The 20,533-nt window shown below is 38.0% G+C and overlaps 1 protein-coding gene across 1 annotated transcript; it reads left to right on the top strand.

Annotated features, from left to right (window-relative positions):
• Positions 1 to 3,906: 3,906 nt before the first annotated feature.
• LOC133883933 (cysteine-rich receptor-like protein kinase 10) lies at positions 3,907 to 17,535 on the top strand. The gene is made up of 7 exons (XM_062323342.1): positions 3,907 to 4,780; positions 14,735 to 14,836; positions 15,236 to 15,396; positions 16,069 to 16,276; positions 16,378 to 16,621; positions 16,771 to 16,924; positions 17,034 to 17,535. The coding sequence occupies exons 1-7, from the start codon at positions 3,928 to 3,930 to the stop codon at positions 17,337 to 17,339; spliced, it is 2,028 nt and encodes a 675-aa protein (XP_062179326.1). The 5' UTR covers positions 3,907 to 3,927; the 3' UTR covers positions 17,340 to 17,535.
• The last annotated feature ends 2,998 nt before the right edge of the window (positions 17,536 to 20,533 follow it).

Here is a 20,533-nt window from a genome sequence, read left to right as displayed (position 1 = left end):
TGGAGGCAACACGGTGAGAGGAGGTGTAGGCGATGCGGTGAGAGGAGAAATCAGTGGCAGACCGCGCGGGGGAGGCGAAGAGGAAGGGGTGGGTAGAGGAATCGCAGAGGAGTCTGATGGAGGTAAAATAATATTCTGGTAAAAAAACATGTCTTACTCCTTTTTTAAATAGGAGGGATGTGATGTGCATCCTCGTGACGGCTCATCACTGATGCTTTCAAAAACCGTGAATGACAATCTTATCACATATGACTCTAGAATCGTTGGTGATATTAAATCGGAAGGAAAGAGCCATCAGTGACAATGACAATTTCATTTAAAAACAATCACTCATTTCAATTAAAAATCGTCAATAATAATATCGCTATCACCGACAGTTCTTAATTAGAATGTTATCAATTAATTTGTAAACGATCAAGAACGTGTCAGGATCACAATTAATTTGTCTTGTACTTCTACAGTCTTATTCACTCCAACAGGTAACTTAGTGGTAATTACCAACTTCCTATCATCCATCTTGAACATTATCGGAAGCTACTTCGACCACTAGCAGCAATTATATGCACCAAAGTCCAAATTATAGCGTCTATCTATATTGCCAGTAGTTATATATTTAAGAAAAGAAATACTTATTTTACACTATAAAGTCACACGAGAAGATACTACGTTACTACTCCTTTCTTATATTTAACCTATGGTACATATCTTACAAGTCGGTCAATCTCTTTCTACTACCAAAAAATTATTTATAGAGATGAGTAGTAATCTATTTTTATAGACGTTTAGTACCCGCCTATGATCGAAGATCTATAGAAATAAATGATTTCTATAGGCGCAAAAGGGACCGCATGTGGAATCCTATTACCACATGTGGTTCCTTAAGCGGACTGTCTGTGGAAACCGATTTTCATAGACGGTGTTTTAAACAAACCGCATGTGATAATCGTTCATCGAATCGATATTTTTTATCCAAAAAAACAAAAAAAAATTGGAGAGACCAGCACCCCGTGGCTGTGACGTCGTAAGTCACAAGTTTTTTCACGTGAAATACGTGCACGTGCAGTTCTTAGCACTCGAACTTGTAACCTCTCAGCTCGCACGAATCCTACTCATAATCCCACCACAGAACTACTTCTGATCGTAATAGCATATGCATTTCTTCTATTTCTTTTCTCTGAAACTTCAAATAATTATTTGGGCATCTAAATGACTTCAATTGAAAAAAATTTCAACTACAAAGTTGTAGATCTCGTCTAGGGTTATAATTTTTATTTAAAGTTTATCTTCACCTGATTTTATATAAAAAACTTATGAATTTTTTAAAATAAACTATTATTTATTACCATAGACGGTTTATATAAGTAACCGTTTATAAAAATGATGGTTCATTTTCAGAGACGTTCATATAAAAAACCGTCTCTGAAAATAGATGAAAACTTATCTTAAAAAATTATAACTTTTTCATATGAACTTACATGAGGACAAACTTTATATAAAAATTATAGTTCTCGATGAGATCTACAAATTTGTAGTTGAATTTTTTTATTTGAAGCTATTTATATGGATAAATAACCATTTGAAGTTTTAGACATAAGATATCGATAAAAAAGAGTGCATACGCTATTGTTATCTCTAGTACTTATGTAAGTCAAGTCTTATTGTTGATAATGGAGTCTTTGATCTTCTTCTTGTTAAACTTGTTAAAGATGTTGGAGTTGATAGTATTCTTTTTCTTTACTTATTCATGATTTTACTTGTATGAATAGGACTTGTGGTAATAATATCATATAAATGTGTAAAACTTATGTGTGAACTTTTAACTGATTATTTAGACACCTAAATAACTTTAGATAAAAAAATCAACTACAAAGTTGCAGATCTCGTCGAGAGATACAATTTTTATATAAAGTTTTTCTATATTCGAGTTCGTATGAAAAATTTATAAATTTTTAAGATAACCTATAATCTATTTTCAGATGTGGTTTCTTACGTGAACCGTCTCTGAAAATAGTCCTCCGTTACTATAAGTGGTTTTTTTTTATGTAAATCACATATGTTAATTATTCTATGTTCAGAGGCGTTTTATATAAGAAATTGTCTATAAAAAATGACCTTTATACAGGAGTCTTCTTATATCGTCCGTCTCTAAAAATCGCTCAGATAGTTTATCATATAACCTACCTGTGAAAAAGCAATTTAAAAATCTTGAAAAATAGTTTTTGCAGTAGTGTTTATTGGTCTAGATCACCAAGATTAGCGATGATCCATGACATGGAAACGAACCTATGTACGCTCGCTTAGCTCGAGACACAGTTTAACAAATCTATAAGGCAGGCACGCGACACACTATGTCTTCACTTGACAAGTGTGATCATATTTAAATCAAAGAACGAAGAAGAATAAAAGAAACTGATATTTTTCTATTTTCATTTGAGTATATATATATATAAAGCTTTTTCTATCGTCATAGGTATACATACTTCCCTTTAACAGATGTTTCAAATACAAGTTTATATATCGCAGAAAATAGTATAATAAGATCAACTATAGATCTATTCTGAAATATGTATTTCCTAAGTACAAACTAAGTCTTCCTCTCTATATATGTGCACTGCGTCCGAGGTTGTATAGTTCACCAAAATGGTAATACCAATTAAGTTCTCAACTTTGCGCTGCCCACCTATTTGTCGTCCACCACGTTAGTAGTCTTGGTTCAAAGCAACAAGGATGATATGTATGCTACTGCTCATGTACTAGCACTTCCTGTGGTCATAATACTTATCGTTTTAGATGAGACACAACATCAAATACATAGTTTTGATCACTATTTTTATTAAAAATATTTATTGAATTTATTAATTTTTTAATATTACAAAAGTATTTTTTAAAAATTTTTACGCATATGATTTTAAGATTTTTAAACTAAATATTTTGAAAACTATTGTTAATTAAAATTTTAAAAATTTAATTAAATTTTTTAAAATAATATGTATTTATGACTGAAGGAAGTAAGTATATGTGGAGCTCAATAATATACTGATGGTCTATTGTCTATGCTATATAGAAGAAATGGTCGTACGTCCATTGATGGATCTAGAAATGAATTTCTTTATAGAACAGTTTAGAATCAACTAATGAATACTTCTTCCGATTGCAAATGTAAATCGTTTTAGACTTGTGTACAAGGATTAAGAAAGTAGATCAAATGATCTTATTGTCCTTTATTTATTATGTATTGGAAAAGACAACTTATTTATTTGTGAGTGTGGTAGCATTTATTAAATAAGGATAAGACGAGAATAAAAAAGAAAAAAATACATAAAAATTTAAAAATAATTTATATTTAGATAATAGTTGAGAGACTAAAATAATCTACATTTACCAGAGTGGGTATTCAGTAGCTCTCAGTTTTTTCCACCAGACACGCCAATCTAGGAGCGAAAGCAAAGCCATTACTTACAAACTTGACCTTGCAAAAGCAAGAGGCTAAGAGCCATATGCACGTGCATATAGTCATATAGCAGCAGCGCATGCACATACTTGTCAAAACTTGAAGCTCGAAACTAAGCTCTAAAAATACTCTTCATCACGTGCAGCCCCTCCCGGTCATCTTCACGGCCCTGCTCCTTCCATCGACGGCGGTAGAAGTTGGATGCGACAAACCAGGGGCGCATCTAGGTGGGTCGCCGGGTGGACCGGGGCCAAAAAAAAAAAAAATAACTCTCAGTTCTTCCAACCGGGCACGCCACCTACATAATCTACGAGCGAAAGCAATGTTATTGATTACAAACTTGCCCTTGCGAAAGCAAGAGGCTAAGAGCCATATATACGTACGTGTATATATATATATATAGTAATATAGCAGCAGCACACCTTCATGCTTCTCAAAACTAGAAGCTCGAAACTAAGCTCCAGTGAGCTCTAACAATGCTCTTCACCACGGCGCAGCCCCTCCTCCTGGTCATCCTCACCGCCCTTCTCCTTCCATCGACGGCGGTAGCAGTTGGATGCGACAACCACGAGGACATGACGACGAGGGTGAACCCGCTATACTACGACTGCTGCGCGCAAACTCGCCAGTACAAGCTCGGCGACAACTACGACGACAACCTCAAGAGTCTTGCTGACAGGCTCTTGACGAAAGTCAGCGTTCCGGGCGCCTACTTCGCCTCCGACAATGTCGGCCCGGTGTCTGGCTTCGTGCTTTGCCGCGGGGACTACACCGGCACCGCCTGCGCCAGCAGCCTCAACCAGACCATCAACGACGCTATCGCAAACCGCTTCATCTGCCCGTTCTACAAGGACGCCACCATCTACTACGACCAGCACATGTTCAGCTTCTCCGGCGACGGGTTCCTCTACAACGACCATTCCAACAGGCCGGCATGGGTCGCGTCCAACATGAACTACGTGAACGGCACTGGCGGTGCTGGCGCGCGTTACGGCGAACGCGTCAAGGAGCTGATCGACAAGACTGCCGAGTTCGCATGGAACTATTCGTCGAACCTGTACGCGACGGGGGAGTCCGGCTTCGGAGAAGAGGGAGTGAACATCGTGTACGGGCTGGTGCAGTGTAGGCCTGACCGCGAGAACGACCAGAAGGATCTTTGCCGGAAGTGCCTCGCCGACCTCGTCTCGTGGATACCGGAAAAGTTTACCACTTCCAGTGGTGATCACCGTGTCGGCGGGAGGATTCTCGGCGTGTGGTGCAACCTGCGGTTCGAGAAAGAGCTCTTCTTCCAGGAGACCAAGGAGACGCTCAAGCTCAATATGCCTAAAAGTGCGTACGTATAATATTAATCCTGTTCGACGTCTAAATTTTTGGTATTTATATATTATTGTCAACAATTTATAAATTGCCGATTTAACAAACTTGTTGATGAATAGGGGATACTTTAAGTAGACGAATTATAAGAAAAACATATAGAGGTTTTTAGACAGCTTCAGACCTCCATGAGAATAATAATCCTACATTATATTTGTCTTATATTGATCCGAGTTTGTTAGAAAGGGGTGTAGCTATACTAGATAAATTAAACCTAGTCGCTGACTTTTTTTTGACTTATGTTAGCTTGTATGGGTTTGTTGAACTCGTATCACTATGTTCTCTGTAAGGTCTCTTGTCTCCGTATATATATGGGGTGTCATACGTCATCTGAACTCTTCCTTCCTATTTTTGGAAATAGGCCTTCCTGGTTATGAGATACCTTGGGTACCTACGGGTACTTTTCTTTCTTCCAGGGATCCCTTTTTAGACATAAATATATTCTCCAAGAATTACGAGGAACCATGGTTACTCAGATATGGTAACTATCTATTATTCATCGTCAAGCTCCCCATCAGTACATAAATGAGACTTTGACGGTTCAAGTATATAGCTAGCAAAGATAACCTTTTTGTCCGACTATATCATCGAGTAAACTCAGACTTATGATTAGGATAAAACATCTAATCGGGTTTTATGGGTCTTTAACATCACCTACTCGGGATTTCGAGCGCCTTTGAGTTCTCAAGAGAGTTCTCGAGAAGGTACTCCATCCGCGTAGATTTTTTAGTCAGTCCAAAAATTATCCCGTCCTTGCCAAGTACAAGGGAGATAACGCTCGTCACTGGCTAGGCTCAGAAGTTGAACCGTGGCAGCGGAAAGTTTACGTGCTAGTGTCATGAATGCGAAGGGATCATTACTCTATCATTTCGACTACTCCAATACCCTAGACAACTCAATGGGTAAATGACTACACCAGAGTCCGCCTATTTGTCCGTGCTAGTCAGCTGAAAAGACGTAGCTTTGATGGTCAAGTGTCGCTTGGGAGCTTGTAGCTCATAACGTAGCCACGCCCGGAGTTAAAGCTTGGTAGGTGAGGCATCTCGCCTCCTAACCCGTTGGTCTATATAAACTTTCAGACGTCGGATCTTAGTAGCACCACACTCAACTTCGATCATGGATTCTCTTCCTTCTCTTGAGTACACACCCTCTTCCCCCGACTACTCACCTTCTTCCCCCGAGTATACACCCCCTCACTGCTCCATCGTCTCCCACAAAGTCTGGTTCAGTGGTGGAGGTCATTGACATTTCCTTAGACGAAGAGGTTGAAGAAAGGGCTGCGACTCACGGCGTCCTTGTTAAAGACAGCAAGCCCCCAGTGCCTTAATTCCAAGATGAGGTGGACTGGGATTTTTTGGAGGCAGAAATAGAGGAGGAAGAAGCGGCGGCTAAGGCAGAGAAGAAGGAGGCATCCGACGGTGTCTCCGTTAAAGATGGCAAGATGCCCGCCGCTTCATCTCTCCTTCCTCGTGTTATTCCAGCGAGGATGGCTGAAAGGAGTAGCCAAGGTGCCAACTCTGACGATGGTGGTTGGGAGCCAATCCCTCTCCTAAACTGTTGTCATAGAGCAAAAACCTATGGTAGGAAGTCCAAATCATCATCGTTGGAGATGTCGATGATCTCAGGCTGTGACATTAGCAAGTTTAGCCGGGAGTTAGGGCGCCACTAATCTTAACCTCTCATTGGGTAGGTTAAAGCAGTCTCTCCTTCCTCTTTGTCGGGTAGCTCTTTTAGGACTTTCTATAATCATCTCTCCATTAGTTTATCGGTAAAAGAGCTCAAAAATTCTTGTTAAATAGAAGATTCCTATTTCTATTATAATACATGTGTATGACTGTAATCCTTCTTTTAAATACAAGGAAGTTTTAACAAGTGTCCGATATGTCTTTTGGATAGTTTTGAGGTTTGTGGAATTTCTTGTCAGGATATTTGTCGTGGCAACCTTAGGCTCAACTCCAAGTAGAAAGCGTTTGAGTTTTCAAGCACTCGAAGATCCGATAAGGTCCTTTGCAATCCCTAAAAGAAAAATTCTTTCCTTTTCAATAGAAAAAAGATATGCACAATAAGTTTTGTACTTCTAGAATGTGTGAAGCCCCCGACTGTTTATCAGGGAAGAATTTCCGGATGGACAATACAAAAAACCGAGTGCGCACGTGGGTATAAGTTCCTGAATTGCGGCTTATCTCAGTTTTTAAAGGTACTCATTCGAAGATACATGAAAATACATATATTAAAAATATGATAACTAATATTACAAAATTATTCTAAGTACTTACACATAGAACTTACGAAGTTGGTCGATATTCTAAGAGTTTTTAAGGACTTGACCATCTTTCATAGCTATCCTTATGACCCTGGTTGATTAAATTCGACCACCCTATAGGGACCTTCTCACTTTGGAGATAGTTTATTGATAGATCCAGATCTTTGGGTTCGAATGATCTTTTACTGATGTTCTAGTCATGATAGCGTTGGAGAGCTTGTTGGTATCATGCTGATCTTATTAACACTTGTGTTATTTTTTCTTTGAGAGCATTGATGTCATATTGTCTTCTTGGTATTTCATCCTTATCGGTGTATAACTCAACTCAGGGAGATTTTATCTTTAGTTCACAAGGTAGCATTGCTTTAGCCCCGTAGACTAGGAAGAAAGGCATTTCACCCATCACCATACTAGATGTTGTTCGAAGTGCCCAGAGTATATTAGGTAATTCGAAAGCCTAGGCTTTACCGTAAGCGGATGAGGGGATGAAGATGAGGATTTTGATTCCCTGAAGTACTAGCCCATTTTCCTGCTCGACATGTCCGTTGCACTGTGGATGTGCCATGGATGGAAAGCAAACTATAGTGTCGAGTTCCTCATAGTAATCGATATATGTTGCGCTGGAGAATTAAGTACCATTGTCGGTGATGATCCTACTCGAGATACCAAATCTTTCATGACACTTTTCATGATGAATTTCTTGGTGGGCGTCGATGTGATTTTTCTAACTGGCTCAGCTTCAATCCACTTGATAAAGGTGTCAATTGCAACGAATAGAAACTTGAAGCCTCCGGGTGCTACCAGGAAGGGCCCTGGAATATCCAGCCCTCAAGTTGTGAATGGCCACGATAAAGGGACCGTTTGTAAGACTTGAGCAGGTTGATGTACTCTTCTACTATGAAATTGATAGCTTGTACACATTTTTACCAACTTGCTTGTATAATGGAGAGTCGTAAGTCAATAGAAACCTTATCTAAAAGCCTTTTTGACCAGGGTACAAAGGAAGCGTGAGTTCCAGATACCCCTCCATGGATTTTTTCGAGTAGTTCTCTACTCTGCTTCTGAGATATGTATTTCATGAGTGCCTTTTTGATAAAGAACGTCTTATCTACTTCTTTTGATCACTCAAATTTGTCATGTTGTCTTAACAACTTGAAGAAGGAAAGTCCTTGAGCTCCGAGCCAGGAAACAAATTGACTAAGGGCTGCCTTGCATCTGGTTAGTCTTTGCACTTCTCGCATTGACATGGGAGGTCACATCTCTTCAATAGCTTGGATCTTTTTGGGATTGACTTCTATTCCCACGGTAAGACACTAGATATCCGATCAATTTTCCCGCATCGACTCCAAATACGCACTTTTTTGGGTTTAGCATGACCTGATTATTGTGTAGGTTGTTGAACATTTCTTGTAGGTCAGAGATGAGATCTTCCTTCTTTTTGGTTTTGATGATGAGATCATTGACACAAGCCTCTACGTTCCGACCGATCTGATCTTGGAGTGTTATCTGCATTCCTTGTTGTGGCACTGCCATTTTTCATTTCGAAGGGCATTTTAATATAGGAGTAGACCCCAAACGGGGTAATAAAGGAGGGTTTATCCTCATATTTTGGATTCAAGCTAATTTGGTGATAACCAGAATATGCATCAAGAAGGCTTAGATAGTCGTAGCCAGATGTGGAATCAACTATCTGATCTATTCGTGGTAGAGGAAAAGTGTCCTTAGGGCATGCTTTTTTTAGGTCCATGAAGTCAACACACATTCTTCATTTGCCGTTTGATTTTTTTTTACCATAACAGGGTTTGTGAGCCACTCGGGGTGATCCACTTCTCGAATAAAGCCTGCCTTGGTGAGCCTTTCAATTTCCTCTATAATAGCTTCTTTTTATCAGGTGCGAACCGTTAGAGTTTCTATTGAACCAGCTCTGCATTGGGTCGGATAGATAATTTATACTCAATCACTTCCCTAGGGATCCTGGGCATGCCTAACGGTTGCCAAACGAACACGTCTGCGTTTGCCCAGAGGAAAGTGATGAGCATGAGTTCCTATTTGGGATCCAGTTTAGAACCTATTTGTACGGTCTTAGATGGCTCTGTTGGATCCAAAGGAACTGATTGGACTTCACTGTGAGACTTCACAAAGGCTTTTGGCCTCGAGTTCTTCATCTCCTTACCGGGTTGGTGCTGCGTGGCCACATCTAAACTTTGTTTGTCACTGCATAAGCATGTTTTCATGCAGCCTCGGATGATGATGACTCCCTTGGGTCCTGAAATCTTCACATACTAGTAAGCATAGTGTGTGGCTACCATGAATTTTGCAAGAGTAGGTCTTCCTAAGATGACATTGTATGCCATCTTAAAATCGACCACATCAAACATGATTTTTTATGTTCAGAAATTGTCAGGCTTCCCGAAGGTGACAGGTAGTGATATCTGGCCGACCAGAGTGGCCGAGGACCCGAGTACTATACCATAGAAGCCTTGAATAACTGACTTGATTGCAGACTGAGAGATCTGTATTCATCCAAGTGCATTAGCGAAGAGTATGTTTTAAGGAACTTCCTCCATCGATAAGGACTCGAGTAACCCTATAGTTATTTATCGTTGGCTCGACCACTATTAGAAAGCGGCTCAGTCATATGAAGGTATTAAGACAATTTTCTCGCTCAAAGGAGATCTATGTGTCCGATCACTTCACAACTTGATGACCTTTAGGAATAGCAGTTAAGACTTCTCAGACCACTGTCTTGTACTATAGCTTGGACTCATGGGATGACGAACTACCAAACATGTGGTCGATCATCCTCTTGCCAGCTAGAAAGGCATCGTGTTCGTGTCATCCCCATTGCCATTTGAGTCAGACTCTCTGCTTTGGGTCGCAACCTGGACCTTCTTTCTCTTGGCTACTTTTTCAACTTCCGCCTTGAACAACTTTTTCTAGAGGTGATACTCGTACATGTTGTGGTTGTCGGTTTGGTGAAAGTCGCACCAAGGCTTCCTATCATGTTCGCTGGAGCCTGGTGTAAAGCTTCTGCTCTAAGAATAACCGGAGCACTAGTCGGGACGAACATTGGGCAGATCTATAAAAACTTTGTCAGATTTAACTTCCTTTCCCTTACCTCCCTTGGTGTTCTTCTTATGTTTGTTCTGGACCTTGTCTCCACCGAGCTCAGGTTGAGGACGCTTGATGCCCTGAGTCTTTTCCTTGACATAGAGGAATGCATTCTCAGCCCTGGCAAACTTATCAACAATTTACATGAGCTCCTTAATCATTTTAGGCTCCTTTCTAGTGATGTTTTCAACTCAACGCCAGCTCTTAACCCCTTGAGTGAATGCCTGGATGATAGTGTAGTCACTAATCTTGGGGGTAGTGTTTCCAGTGTTGCTGAAGCACCACACGAACTCGCGCAATGTTTCATTCACCATTTCTCATAGCGGCGGAGATCATTCTTCATGCCGGGGCGAACATACGTACCTAGAAGTTAGCTCAGAACACATCACAAAGCTTCTCCCATGAATAGATTGCCCTTGTTGATAGATTGGTCAACCATATCATGGCTGCCCCTTCAAGGGCCGTGGGGAGGTAATTCACCATTACCTTCTCATTTCCACCACCTGCTTGGATGGTTGTGGTATAGATTTGGTGGTGCCTTGTTTGATTCCAGTGCCCCTAAGAGTCTTTTCCACAACAATCAAATATTGGTCTTGATCTTATCGAGGTTGGGATGTTTCCTGATTAGATCGATGGGGTGGGGTAGAAGAAACATCTTCAGAAGCCCTCGGGCATCCTCGCCGGTTTTCAATGAACTAACACAAGTCGTTGATCGGATGACCTTTGACAGGTGAGGTGCGACGGCGATTATTTTCCCGACTGTCATCCCGGGAAGCCTTGTTCCTAGGGTTACGCCTCTTCAGGTCAGATGCATCTCGTGATGGAGGGTTGCTTGGCCTTCCCCAGTTAGTATTGTTTCCGTCTGAGGCCAGATGAGAGTTCTCGGCCTGGAGTATGATCTCCTTTATCAATTTGACCACTGAGTTTACCCAATTCTTACCAGCTGGGATAGCCATATCTATGGTCAAAGGGTGCATGGGGGCCTCTTGTAGAAGGAGGATCCTCTTTGCAGTCATAGATTTAAAACGGTCAGCCCCATGTTGATGATCAAGAGATTGTATGACCATTGCCAACCACTAGGACCGGAGGACCCCGAATCTTTACAAGGTCATCATTATGATGACCCAGATCATCACCTCTATTTTCGATGGTGAAAACTTCTCGGGGGTAACCTCCACTGGAGGAGGTGTCTAGATCCATCATGATGCTGCATTGGATTACTCCGGATTGTTATCTTGACCATCCATATTGTCAGAAATTGCAGGGATTGATCCTAACTACTATGAACAAACATTCACAATTGTCTTGGCAACCGAGTGGTTCAAACTCGATATCGTAATCTTTGGCGTATTGATCCATAAATTGACTTACCTCGTCGCTTAAATCGTCGCAGAAAGTTTGTCATTGTAATCTACTCGATTGATTCAACGAAGCTTTAGGCGACATCGATGACATGTCGTGTGTAGACTCTTCAACACCTTTTGTCATGATCCCCATGGACGGCGCTAGCCATTGACGATTCATAAATCGCTGATCTAACGAACTTGTTGAAGAATAGGGGGATGCTTTGAGTAGATGAATCATAAGGGAAACACGCAGAGGTTTTTAGACTAATTCGGATCTCACTGAGGATAATAACATTGCGTCATGTTTGTCTTTTATTGATCTAAGTCTGTTATAAGGGGGTGTAGCTATTCTAGATGGATCTAAACCTCTTTCATGGCTTCTGTTGACTTGAATTGGCTTGTTGAACTCGTATTGCTCTGTTCTCTGTAGGGTCCCTTGGCTCCGTATATATATAGGTGTGTCGTACGTCATCTTGACTCTTTCTTTTTATTCTTGAAGATAGGTCTTCCTAGTTATAGGATGTCTTGAGTACTTGCTTGTAGTTTTCTTTCTTTTATGGATCTTCTCTCTAGAGATAAAGATATTTTCTAAGAATTAGGAGGAACACTGGGTTACCCGGATATAGTAACTATTTATTATTTATCATCAAGTATTTTAAAGGACTTAATGCCATATCTTTGAAAGACTTTAATCAACTATTTTTGAAAGACAATGCGACATGTGAAAGCTAACACAATAATTCTAAAGACATATGTGCAACAATTTTTGAATATATATCCAATATTTTCCAAATTAAAGATAATCAAATGTAGAGATTTTGCTATATTTGGTAAGTGTTCGCTGCTTAATGCTTTTTTTTTGTTTGAAATAATAGATTTCGCATTCTGTCCTATTATTATCCAAAAATCCTCCTACCATCCCATCTGAAAAGTGAAAAGAAACCCTGCCTCTCCCAGTCAACCGATCCTACCCTTACCTCCAACGTGTTACGCTGCCGCCACTCCTTCATGCTGCCGCCGACCACCATATATACAGTATAGGGCTTGCACAACATATCTTGGGGTTTGGTTTAATTCTATGGTTCTTTTTTAAAAGGGTGACGACGGCGGGTTAGTGCCCACCTGATATTGTGAGCACCCAGTTCAAGCTCTGTTGGGCTGGTACGTTCCACCCCGGATGCCTCTATCAACCAAGCTAAGCTTGGCTCTCTTAATTGTAAGGTTCTGATTCAGGGTTGTTCAGAAAAGATTTTCCACCGAAAAGAAAATTGGAAAAATCTCTCAAAGATGGCAAAAGCCAAAGAGAATTTTGAAAAATTGGGGAGCGATTTTTGAACTTTTAAAAGGTTATATAATTTGAGGCTTTCACAGTTAACACATACTTCCAATTTTTTCTATCCTAAAATTTACAGGCGTAATAAATTTGATTGCAAAGAGTCATCAAGCAGGGAGTTCACCTTTGCAACCTATGTATAGCCACCCCTTCCCATTTGATCCTGACAAGTGCGCACTACTATAAAAAAAAAATCCCCTATCAATTCCGGTTTATAACTGTCATCATTATTGATTTTTAACTGACACTATGAATTCATCAGTGATAATCGCCGACTATCAGTGCTTGTTCGGAAACTGGTAGTAATACTCCTTATCACTACCAGTTCGTAACACAAACCAATACTGATAATTATAAATCAACATTAATAGTAGGTCCCTGAATCGAGTTTTTTCAAGGCTAAAAAAAATCTAAAAAAAGATTTCTCACCCTCCTATGCTATATAGACGGTCGCATGTCTTCACACAATTTTTTGCATGAAATACATACGCATGCGGTTCATAGGAGTCAAACTCATGACCTCTCATCTTGCATGAAGCCTCTTTACCGTCTCACATATCACTAGGCCGAGAGCAATATGATTTTTTTTTCCTTTATCCTTTGTTGTTCAAAACATTTTATGAGCATTTAGCATTAGAATGATTTTAAATGAAAAAATTGTCAACTACAAAGATGCAAATCTCGTCGAGATCTTCAATTTTCATATAAATATTCTTTCATCCGACTCTGTATGAATATTTTATGAATTTTTAATATCTCACTAGAAATATACAAACTGCCACTTGTTTTCGCTTACTTCAACATGAACCAACTTAAACATTGTATATATTATTATTTCACCATGCAATTACTACAGTTAGAGATGATCATTTTTCTAAGTTATATTTTAGTATAATTCCATATTTCATCCAACTAGGAACTCTATTGGCTCACATGAAAGGTAGATAAGAGCATTACATATATAATATGTTAATCATTCTTTAGTTGTAGGGTAAGCATTTCATATGTTATTATTTTACCATATTATTACTACTTTTATCTTTTTTTATCTAGTTTAGGAATAGTCTCCATTAAATTCTATATGAAAAATTATGAATTTTTAAAGACAAGCTGCAAATCATTATTATTGTTGGTTCATAACATGAAACTGCAGTGATAATCCCTCTATTATCATTGTTGGTTCTTGACATGAACCGACAGTGATAATGTTTTATCACCACCAATTCTTTTCAGATGGACTGCCACTATCGTATCTTGATATGAACTGACAATGATACATTGTCATTGTCAAGTTTTAAGGAACCGACAATGATAGAGAGTCGTAGATTAATGTTTCTATAGTAGTGGCATAATTCAAAACAAGACTTACATTGGGTTTAGGGATAATCAATATCTGATGACTTCAATCACGTCAAGGTGAGATTCTGCCGCTTAGTTATATCCCTTCACGTTTTAAATAAGATATACTTGTATGTTCTCTAGACATATTGGTCAGCACCTTCCGTGTATCATCGAATCCTTTCTCTACATTTATTTTGTCCATTCTCTAACGAGTATCTATATATAAAAGAGTTGAATTGAACAAGTCTTACAAAATTTGAGGTAAGAACTTTCAGAGTAGATCAAGGAAAGCATATGTTTAGATTCTAGAGAATTCAATGGTCAATAATATAGTTAGTATAATTTCCATGTATGTGTAAAGGGAAATAAATGAATAACAAATGTAAAGAACTACAGGGATTCTTCCGCGGTTCTATTTCCTTTTGAAATTAATCTTGTAGTTGAAATTTATCTGTATTTACATACTAAATATAGATTCCAAATGCAATCTGACTTTTGCCTTATTTACCATGTAGATGGACCAAACAAAGCTATGATCATTGCATTTTCCATTGCAGCAGCTCTCTTTGCTGTAATTATCATATCTGGCTCAATTCTACTCCTAAAATGGAAACGAGGTAAAAATTTTGGTTACTATGAGCAATATATTACTTTAGAAAAAATGTGTATGATTCTTACAAAAATAAGAAACATCCTTATATAGACGGACCCATGCAAAACGAATAAAAAAAAGGTAAGATGAACATGGACCGGGTACTGACTCTGATTCCTAGGTATGGTGGTCTCCTAAGGAATGTGCTAGTAATACTTTTGTATTTATGGGAACACATGTGACAGAAAATATTTGAATTAACACTGTTGTTTATGTGAAGTTTTACACATGAAAAGTTTAAGTTATGGATTTATACAGACTGTGTATTCATAAGTTTGTATTTTGTAGTAAGTGAGAACAAAATGTTGTCTCATCTTGTTATGTCTTTTTGCATTCCTTAGCTAATGTTTTGCTGCAAAAATAGACTTACGAATCCAAAATGAGCTGGAGGAATGGACAAAGCGACTCACCGCGGAAATTGGCTCAATGTTTTCACTCTTTACTTTATCTGAGATAAGAAATGCCACCGGTAATTTCTCAGAGGCAATGAGACTTGGGGAAGGAGCTTTTGGTCCTGTTTACCGGGTAAGTCAATTATAATAGTGTACATATTATCTCAGAAATTGTTGTTATTTTTATGAAAAAATACTCTAACATAAAATACAAAACTATTTAATTTTAGTTATGTTAAAGAGAAAATAGTAGGAATATTACATAAGCAAAAACATATATAGTTGTGTCACAACAAAAGTAATTATGATGCTTCTTGTTATTGCTGCTGTTGCTGCTGCATTAGACCACTTATATTTTGTCCTCATTAGACTTGATGGTATAACTACTTAATTTTCCGTATACCAAAATCTGATTATAATGTTCTTCGAACTACTTTTTTTTTTAAAAAAAAAGATGCAAGTGATTTTAGTGGGTGGGTCATTGTAATGAGTCTTATATAGCCAAACTACTAATATGCATTGCATGCATTTCTTGTATCAAAAGGAGCCTAATTCATCTCATTTCATTTGTCCACTGTTTCCATAGTTTTGATATCTACGAAATTATTTTCCAAGCAAACTCCCATCAAGCTCTCACCTTCAAGACCAAACTCCCAACAAACTCTCATTCTTATCACTACAAGATACATATTCTATACCACTAATAGCAGTTTCCAACCTCATCAAATGTTCACAATAATGGTTGGAATAGTAACGTTGACACCATCTTTAGACTAAATGAGCATGAGTGCATCTCTCTACACAGGGTCAATTAAGTTGTGGAGTTGCAGCGATCAAAAGATTAGCGGCGAATTCAAGGCAAGGTTTGGCAGAGTTCAGAAATGAAATTAGACTCATAGCAAATCTTCAACATTCAAATCTTGTCAAGCTGATCGGTTGCTGCATGCAACATAAAGAAAATATACTAGTCTATGAGTACATGTCCAACAGGAGCCTGGACGATGTTTTCAAAGGTATGCCCACTAAAAGGCACTTTTTTCCCCACTTCATATTTGAAATTAATTAAGCCGCTTATAGGTTTAGACTCATTCATAAATTGCAATGAAACTTGCAGATGTTGCAAAGTGGGCATCACTGACATGGCCCATACGTCAAAATATAATCGATGGGATAGCTCAAGGACTTCTTTACATCCACAATTATTCACAACCAGAAAGATGTATTGTCCACAGAGACTTGAAAGCAAGTAATGTACTATTGGATAGTCAAATGAAACCAAAGATTTCTGATTTTGGGATAGCTAGGATGTTTAGTTCAAGTGTGACAGAATTATGCACTACTAGATTGATGGGAACACGGTAAGAGCTGGCATCTCTGCATTTTAACTTGCTTAGCTTATCTACTATTGGCACGGCATGTTTAAGTTTCAAAGTTCAGATTCATTTCTCAATTTTATACATGCTTGTATCGACATATGAATTAAATGTTTACTTCTTCCTATTTCCAGTGGTTACATGGCACCCGAGTACTTTTTCAGGAATACCTTCTCAGTAAAGTCTGATGTTTTTAGCTTTGGAGTCTTGGTTCTGGAGATAATAAGCGGACGGAAAGTTGCGACTAGTTTCCGTCGATACAAAAGATCAAACAATCTAATGGCATATGTAAGTAGTCTCTCGTACTTGGAAATGTGAAGAATACTTTTCTTGAATAATACCTCCTTACTGATTTTTTTAAGATCACCTGTCAAAACATTTTCTCTGTTTGGAACAGGCGTGGCGTCTGTGGGAAGACGGAAATTGCAAGCAGCTTATCGACAACTCTCTAAGCGTTGACCATCATGACCAAGAGGCAGAAATAATCCAGTGCATTCAGATTGCGCTCCTATGCGTTCAGGCCAATCCAGAGGACCGGCCGGACATGAAGGAGGTCGTGAGGATGCTAAGCAACAAGGACACCCAGCTGGACAATCCTAAGCATCCTTCTTATTTCAATGAACCAATCATGAACATAGTGGCAGCATCAAACAACAACACCCCCACTGAATACCTTACTGCCCCACATGTCGATCCAGCCTAATCACGTGCAGCTTAGTGTGATGGACCCAATTAATAGTAGTATTTGCAGCTGTAATGTACATTCACTTTTTCTTGCATGTTTTCTTATGCTTTTGTTTGATGTAAGATGTGTGTATATGATGTATTCGAACATTTGTGTGTTTTGTTCCTCATGTCACTTGCCAAGTCAAACAACCCAGAGGTGCATCGAACTTGTATTTAAATATCAGAAACTTTTAATTAGGTACATTTCTTTTTTATTGCGAGGCCAATTTCCTTCTACTCTTCACAAAGTTTGGCCATTTTCAAGGCCTTAACAGCTTTCATTTAGAACATGCTTCATAACTTTTTTTGGGTTTTCATTCCTAACAGGAGGTGAGGAGGATATAGATACTAATTTATTGCAAGGTGGATTTCTAATCTGACCATTCAAACCCCGGGAATTCCTAATCTAAGCAAGCAAAATAACATGATTATCCATTCGTAAGCAGGACGCTACAACTCAACTACGTCTCCCAACTGTCAGTGGACACAATGTTTATGCTGCCATACTATTGTATTGCTGGTCGTTTCGAGCACCTTTGAGTTTCTCATGCTCTAAATCCAATGAACCTATGGTTACTTGATTCCAGCTTTTGGCACTTCATTTTAGAATTCGGAATGAGGTGCAACGGGGAAATTCTCCTTGATTCAATGCATCTGCTCTTAGAATTGTTGAAGTCGCTGATATGTAGGTTTCAGGGCATGTTTGCAAAGGGGAGGTCATGGGATCCATATACTTAGGATTAAGTACACACTTTTGAACTAAATCCTTTAGGGTGTGTTGGGTTGGAGTGCGAGGTTGGATGAGATATGACTATTTATAATTTTCTAAATGGGATAATTCAATTTTATGTTTAGTTAGGATGGATGAGATAAATCAGTTTTCTGCTTGATTGAATGGATATGATAAGCTGAGTTGATTGTGATGATTTTTTGATAAACACCTCAATTTGTGCATATTCATATTTATATGCATCTCATAAGCATTGGATGAATTTGTGAATTTTTGAATTTGTTTGAATTCAAATTTAATTAAAAAGATAATATCATATGAAATAATAAAAATGCATATAAATAGAGCATTGCAAAGGAACTTATTTTTTCACCAAATAACTTAGGGTTCATAATAATTCTAGAAATTATTACGTCATATGAGAGGAATATTAGTGAATTTTTTCCGATTTTTGAAATTTTCTTTGAGGCCTTAAAAGTTACTAGAATTTCTAGAAGTAACCCATTTGGATATTTTTATTTTGAAATCTATAAGGGATATTCAGGTAAATCTTTTTAAAATGTATTTATCATGAATTATAGAATCTATAGAAAAAGTTTTGTCATTTTTAGAGTTCGAAAACCCCACTATCCAAATAGGGGAAGAGGAAAGAAAAAAATTAGAAACGGATGGGTACTGTTCATTCAACCCCACAGGTCATCGGCTTGAACTGAGGTGAGAGTCACGGACTGGTACTGTTCATCCAACTCGTCCAGCTTTTTTTAGGGATCAGCTCATCTAGATTAATTTTGAGAGAATATTAGATGGTCCTATCCACTTTTGCCTACGAAGCAAATAAGGGACAAGTCCAAAATCTTAGACGGGGTCGCTCCCATCCACCACTAGTACGTCGAACCAACCATACCCTTAAAGTTCCTGAAGTATCCCTGTCTTCAAAAACAGCGCAAACGTTACTCGATTTTCATGCACCTAAGATAACGTAATGCAGCAGCAGCACCATCGCGTTAATTTACCACCAGAAGGGCACAGTAGTGACTGACAGAGTAAACCAAGCCTAGAAGGCTAAAAAAAGTAGCCTTATCAATACTATATCCTAACTATGACGAATTCGGCGCCCTCCTCTGCTACTGTAGCAGCGACCCTATGTATATATGTGTATATATGTATAGATATACATGTATTTGTATACATATGTACATGTATATGTATAGATATACATTTATACATATATACATATGTGTATATACGTATATATATATATATATGTAATTCTCTTTTTCGAGAAATTCTAGAAAAATATCAAAATAAATATTAGTTACATTAATAAATCGGTTGAAAAAAAATCTAAAATGCAAAGAAAAATATCTAAAACTCAAAAAATATGAAACAATTTTTTTGGTTAGTATTACTTTCACCTACATGTTAAAATTATGTGTATGCATAAAAGTACTATTGTTTTCTCTATAATTAATTTAATGTATTTAACATAAATAATTTCATAAATAAATATTAAAATGTACAAAATTTGTGAACTTAATTTTTTAGTCTTCTTTTGTTGTGCTCTACACAGCAAAATAAAAACAGGTACAGCATAAACGCGCCAATCAAATCAATACTATATCCTAACGATGGCGAATCGGCACCCTCTCAAGGCCCCTGCTACTGTAGTAGTGTGCCATATGTATATATATGTGTGTATATATACGTATAGGTATACATGTATTTGTATACATATATATATGTAATTCTCTTTTTCGAGAAATTCTAGAAAAATTGTCGAAATAAATATTAGTTACATTAATAAATCGGTTGAAAAAAATCTAAAATACAAAGAAAAATATCTGAAACTCAAAAAATATGAAACATATTTTTTTAGGTTAGTATTACTTTCACCTACGTGTTAAAACTATGTGCATGTATAAAAGTACTATTGTTTTCTCTATAATTAATTTAATATATTTAATATTAATAATTTTATAAATAAATATTGAAATGTACAAAATTTGTGAATTTAATTTTTTAGTCTTCTTTTGTCATGCTCTATAACGCAAAATAAAAACGGGTGCGGCGTAGACGCGCCAATCAAACTAGCATATCTGATGACGAGGCCAGATTCATCGTGGGTAGGCAGCCCCGATGGCTGAAAGGTGCCTGCACTCGATGGAGCATAGAGAGGCGCCACCGCGTGCGAGGTTTTGACTGCCGCCGAAGGTTTAGATGTAGAAAGCAAATTTTGTAGGATCTGATCTTATAAAAAAATTTCTTTTTTTATAACACGTGTTTACTTATTCTCTCTTCTCTTTAGTCTAGCTATTAGATCATAAAATATATATCATGAACATAGTCTCACGAGAATATTTTTAAACAGGTCCGATAAATTTTGCTTCCTCAGGTATAGGACTTCGCAGATGGGTTTGCGGCCCTTCGTACACCGTATGAAC

This window comes from Phragmites australis, chromosome 1 (assembly GCF_958298935.1).
Source record: "Phragmites australis chromosome 1, lpPhrAust1.1, whole genome shotgun sequence".
Classification (NCBI taxonomy): Eukaryota; Viridiplantae; Streptophyta; class Magnoliopsida; order Poales; family Poaceae; genus Phragmites; species Phragmites australis.
Note: the sequence above shows the minus strand (reverse complement) of the source record. Positions and strands in the feature narration are given on the sequence as shown.